Source organism: Lathyrus oleraceus, chromosome 2, assembly GCF_024323335.1.
Source record: "Lathyrus oleraceus cultivar Zhongwan6 chromosome 2, CAAS_Psat_ZW6_1.0, whole genome shotgun sequence".
In the NCBI taxonomy this organism is placed as follows: domain Eukaryota; kingdom Viridiplantae; phylum Streptophyta; class Magnoliopsida; order Fabales; family Fabaceae; genus Lathyrus; species Lathyrus oleraceus.
Window position 1 is genome coordinate 94,099,447 of NC_066580.1, and position 6,278 is coordinate 94,105,724.

Here is a 6,278-nt window from a genome sequence, read left to right on the forward strand (position 1 = left end):
TTTATGTTGAATAATAAATTTTTTAAGCGGATTGATTTTGTAATCTAAAAAAAAAGATAGCGAGATATATAGCGTTCAAACGGGTATTTTCGGGTCTGTCTATCCGTTTTTTTAATGCGCGCAATAGAAAAAATATAAATGTGTTTTTTTATGAGATTCCTATTGTATGTCGCATAAAAATAATATTATTATATTTTGAAAATGATAAACAAAAATATTCAAAATTATATTGAAGAATGCAAAGTATTATTAATATTGTGTAATGAATGATATTCTTTAAGAGTAATGTTGAACATGAAATCTTTATTCAAAGTATTTTCTTTTTTCCTGCAATTGTTTTCCGTAATAAAAGAAAAAAAAAATGTAAGTTTCTCAAATTAGAAATTTTTTAGATTACATTTTTTGTGTAGTCACCATCTTCTCCTTTCAATTTTCTTTCCCTAGTTAAAACTCTTGTCACATATAATTGTCCATGACTAAAAATATGTCGTGGAAGATATATTCCAACATTTGAAATGGTTTGTCCTTCTGATTCATTTATTGTAATTACAAAACTTAGTTGTATAGGAAACTGCTATCTACTAAGGACAAAAGATAACATATCACATGCATATGTATTTATTTACCTGTTCCTCCTGGGCCATCAACAAAAAATACCCTAATGTGTTTTTGAACAATTACATTCATAATGGTTTTGAATGCAATCATTTGATCATTATTTAACTTAGCAACAAATTCAATATCTTCGTTGGGGATATCGACCGCTAACTCCTCTTGTATGAGACTTGGAATTGCATCTCCGTCTATTGTATTAGGGGGTAAAGATGGGAGATCATAATCTTAATTTTTTTTACCATGCAGGTTTAAGAGTTCATTCAAGTCCTTCAACAACATATTAGTCAAGTCTGATTCCACGACATTGTTAGTTGTTTGATAATCCTCTGCCATATGTGTAAAAAAACTCATTCAAAAGGCCTCTAACATCAGTAGGTTCACAAAATATTAAAATTGTCATGAATAACCTCCTTAAAGCATATGGCATTTAGAGACTCGTAGCCTTAACCAAACAATCACGAATACTATGATCAGTCTATAGAAATCCCCTATCCTCGGCTGATTTTTGGAATGTATTGAAAGTCATGCCATAATTTGTAAGAAGATATTCCCAATTGGTTGGACATGTGACATGAGATAACAACAGTCGCAAGTAAAACTTATCTCCCTCTAAAGGTGATACCGTATAGATTCTCCCGATAACATTTCTTTATGACCGCCTGCGATGGCATTCCATGTCCCGCTTGTTCCAACAATAATGCTCTGGAATATCTCTATACAGATAATTTCTTTCTTGTGGATCTCGTAGATTCAATGCAAAGAATTGTGTGAGCATTGTTTTGGAGTTACGTTCATTATTTAACACATCTGCAATTCGATGATGATCATAAAAGCACACTTGATGGCGGTTCGACAAGTGGATCTGCAATCTTTCAACCGAAGGATATAATCGGTAAAGAGTGAATCAAAATATTTTCCATAATGCCTCGGGAGCACAAATCCATCTTGCATCAACATATTACTTAACTTCATCCATGTGTGATCCTTTATGAACCTCCATAGTCACATGATCATGGCCCTTGTACACATATTTGAACATATACTTGATACTTTTAATGCTACTGCAAACCTATACATTAATGTGACAATCATACTTTAACAGTAACCAAGGGTTATAAGGAACTACCCATCTATTATCGACATACATATCTCTACCTAACAATATAGATTCATCAAACCTTCTCCTATATTCTGGATATGAGTCAGTGCCTTGACGTGTTTCATCCAAGAATTGTTTGAGATACCTTTTTTTACAATGTTCATCTTTCGTACATGGATACTTTTGGATGATTATGCCGCAAGGTCCGTGGATCATATGTTTTACAACAGCTTCATGCAACCATGGTTCATATTCTAATTTAGGTATTTCTGCTCTTACCTTACTATCATAGTCTTTTGGGTCATGCAACTTATCGTTACTTTCTAAGACCAACAACATATGCACATGTGACAGTCATCGCTTTTGAAATTCAGTGACATACATGTAGCTTTTAACTTTTCCCAAGACTCCTTTATTAATAACATCATCCTTCAATTTCTCGAATCTCGAACAAAATATTCTTGTTAGCAAATCTGGATGATCTTGTGGTGTTTGAAAAGGAAAAGGTTCGGATGTTATCTCACTCCAAGAAGGGTTGCATGTTATTGTTAGAAAAATATCTGGTTTACTGCCATTAAGAACAATAGCCATGCCATCTTCATAACGTTGTGTCATGTCTCGACGACCGCCAATAAATGATGATGGCAAAATTGTTCTTTTTCCAATGTTTTCTACAATGATTCATGAAATGCATTAGTATTAGAATACATGAATAATTAGCATTAGAAGTACAACTAATTATTAATCTAAAACTGTATATCTATACTATATGGATTTGAACCCGCATTAGTTTCACCAACATGCATAACATCCTGTAAACCTTGGTACAATTCAACATGTATATCACTTTGGTGCTCTTTAATCCATCTTAACCTTCCTGATTCAATTTTGACATAATTATCTACAACATATTATTGCAATAGTCGACCCGCATTTAACAACATTGATTGATCATTTGGGCGAATCTACAGTTGATTGAAAAAAATGTCGATGCTAAATGTAAAGTTTTTTAAATAATGCTTAGCCAAGTATATTATCTACTAAAATGAATCTAAATTTACCTGAAGCATGTAACTGTAATATGCTCGACATGACTCTTTTCGTCCAATACAATTTATTGTGTTGATGTCCCAACTATGCGTCTCAAATAGAAACAATATAGGGTATTGCAAAGGATCATAATATCCCTTTGTCTCTTGAACTTTCTTGAGATTTCCACCATGACTAATGACATTAATATCCCTTTCATATTCCATAGAATTTACATCACATCCAACAATAATTGCCTCAACTTGTTATGCAGTTGGAAGATTGTATTGATCGTGATTACTTGGACACTCCTTAAGTATGATGCTACATTCACTTATATTTGGAATTAGTGACAGTTGCTTGAACCTAATTACAAAAAAATTAAACTGATGGAGCATTTTCTGTAATTTGTGAACTACATTTTAGTGCAGCTGTGGATTTTCCTGCATTCTATTATGTAGCTCATTATCGGTGTCGTAGATGTATAGTTGTAAGAAACTTGGTCTGACACCCTCATTTGGATAGAAATCTCATATGTTATGGTAAAAAGAACCTTGAGCACGAAATATAGATATACCACGACCAGATGCAAGAATATTCTCATCAACGTGAACACCAATTAAAGTGAATGAGAGCACATGGTTATAACTTCAAATATGTTGCCTAAAATGTTTTCCTTCAGCTGAACCATCCAAAAATAATTGTTACAATTCTATAGGAGCATTAAATCGTGAAAATTATATCTTTCTACCAGTACAACACATGTCACGTGATTCATGATGAAACAATGTTGCATTGCAGTGTTTATAGGTAATTGGATAAGGCAACCAGGATTTTTCCATCATCATGTTATTTTTGAAATTTCGAGCAATATTGTGCTTTGCTCAAAAAGCATGTCCCGATTCTACAAGCAGGAGTTTGATATTGATTACTAAATATTATATAAAATCTAAAATACTAATAAAAAATGTATGCAAGATGCCTCAATTAGAATATTTTAATATTGCATGATTTTAAATTTTATGTCACTTGAGTAAAAGCTACATTTATTTGACACAAAATGTTTATGAACACACCTTAAGGTCGACATGATAATGCACCATTTTCTCTGGCATCCATGTTAACATATGATATTACTGCATCCTCCAAAGCTTCACCAACATCCATATCATCTGATACAATAATAATAATTAATATATATATATATATATATATATATATATATATATATATATATATATATATATATATATATATATATATATATATATATATATATATATATATATATATATATATATATATATATATATATATATATATTATATATATATATATATATATATATATATATATATATATTATATATATATATATATATATTATATATAATATATATATATATATATATATATATATATATATATATATATATATATATATATTATATATATATATATATATATATATACATGTGTAAAAATTACTACTCGCATACTTAGAACAATACCCCTTATACATGTATCGGATTGACTCATATTGTTTCGTTGATTAGGTGATGTGCAATTACAATCTACGGGTTTAAATACATAAAATGAGATTGGACGAAAGCGAATAAAGTTATACAATGTAATATATAATGTACATATTGATCATTACCAACAAAGTGCAATATCATTAAAATGTGTAATTCTACTTAGATCGACTTCACTGTCATGAGTTCCTTGAAAGTGTGATCTTGAAAAAGTCATATTTATAAAATTTTGAAATGGAACTCTCAACTAACTGTTTATAGGGCAAGATGTTTGAGCTTGTTTCTCTTGCTTTTTTCACCGTCTATAATTTTCACTTTGTCTCGACAAATGGTTTTCTCTCTGCTCGTTGCTCATATTTTGTCTCCTCTTCCTTTCATTTTCGGTCCTTCTTGACCTTTGTTGTTGACTTGATATTTGACCGGCATTATTTTCCATTTTGTTAATATAACTTCCAAACATGTATGTAATTTATAAGCAACATAAACTCAATAATTATGTTGAAAATAGTAGTAAAATATAGATTTGCTTTAAAATAAATATATCTTTTTAAAAAAAGTTACTCCAAAAATGATATTTGTAAAACATATATTAAAAATATAAATCTAAACTAAAAAATGAAAAATACGAAGAAGAAAGTATGCAAAATAAATTAAAAATGGATAATCAATAAAAAGAAACATGTTGAAAAAATAAATAAAAATATTTCATATTAACTAAGCATTGAAATGTAAAATGTTGTAAGAAATTGAGTCAATGTAACTTAATTATATAAAAAACCAAGTTAATTTTTTTATAGATAGATTGTAGATATAAATTAATTAAAAAATATAGTGAGAAAATATAGTGTTTTGATAAAAAAAATAGTATTTACTTTGATCATATGTCACAGATAAATATTTAACATCTCTTTTCATATCTCACTCAATTTCTCTCACTCTCTTGCCATATCTCTATCTCTTTATACCAAAAAAATCAAAGTCTTATGTTAAAAGCATTGTTGTCTTTAGATATTTTCAACGCATATAGTGATATTTCCCGGTTGAGTGATGAAATAAAGAACTAAGAAATAAAAACCGATGAGCAATACAGAACCATAGCATATCAAAGAAAGCATCATCACAATTTTCCAAAACAGTAAATTCTATTGATGTAACAAACATCGTACAAATGCGATGCAATATTCTTTTCATACATTGTTCAAATTGTAAGAAGAATTGGAATATGTACAAAGTATTGAAACAAAATCTATAATACCAGAAAAACATCAAAGAACGATGTAAAGAGAAAAACAAAATGTATGTACCTGAAATCTTCAAGTCGAAGATATCGAAATAACGCAAACTGGGAACTATACCGAATCCTTTGCAGAAACAATTGATCAAAAATCGACATATCATCCGAAGATGACCTGACATAAATTTTATTCTTCATTCACTGCCAATTGGGAACTATACCGAATCCGCTGTAGAAACAATTGATCAAAAACCGATATATCATCAAAAGATGATTTGACATAAATTTTCTTCTTCAATCACTATATATCATAGACTAAATAAAATTAATTATGCACGTTATAAGTTATCTATGCCTATACATAAAAGGGATAATTTACCTTTAGTTTCTTTTTAAATAAATAACACAATATAATTAAAAAAGTTGTGTACTTATCACTATTTTCATACTATATACTAATTTAACTTGATAAATAATTTGATCATGATAAATTAAAATAAAAACAAAAATTTAAAGGCCTATTCAGGTGACACTTTAACTATGAAATGAAAATTCTTAAAGATGAGAGAAAGTGGAGTTAATCTTGAATTTTGCTTCAATAAAATATCACAATAAAATAAGTCACGGCGATCTATTATATAAATGAATGGTAGGGTTTATGTTTTTAAATTTGAATATTTATGAGATATGAATTAACTAATCATCGTAAATATAACCTAGATTTAGATTTGATTCGTAAAATCACATAATGTGGAATGTTTAGAAAA

General features: G+C 29.1%; 1 protein-coding gene across 1 annotated transcript; it reads right to left on the reverse strand.

Annotated features, from left to right (window-relative positions):
* Positions 1 to 1,573: 1,573 nt before the first annotated feature.
* On the reverse strand, positions 1,574 to 2,970 carry LOC127122068 (uncharacterized). The gene is made up of 6 exons (XM_051052475.1): positions 2,776 to 2,970; positions 2,643 to 2,679; positions 2,496 to 2,591; positions 2,097 to 2,385; positions 1,742 to 1,859; positions 1,574 to 1,684 (listed from the first exon to the last, which is right to left on the reverse strand). The coding sequence occupies exons 1-6, from the start codon at positions 2,968 to 2,970 to the stop codon at positions 1,574 to 1,576; spliced, it is 846 nt and encodes a 281-aa protein (XP_050908432.1).
* Positions 2,971 to 6,278: the final 3,308 nt, after the last annotated feature.

What these genes read in the sequence shown, in the direction of transcription:
- LOC127122068 (XM_051052475.1), bottom strand. Translation starts at nt 2,970, where the DNA reads ATGGAATATGAAAGGGATATTAATGTCATTAGTCATGGTGGAAATCTC. An exon ending in TGTTGGTGAAACTAATGCGG is followed by an intron (nt 2,386 to 2,495) that starts GTTCAAATCCAT and finishes GAATCATTGTAG; the next exon opens with AAAACATTGGAAAAAGAACA. An exon ending in TGTATGTCGATAATAGATGG is followed by an intron (nt 1,685 to 1,741) that starts GTAGTTCCTTAT and finishes ATTAATGTATAG; the next exon opens with GTTTGCAGTAGCATTAAAAG.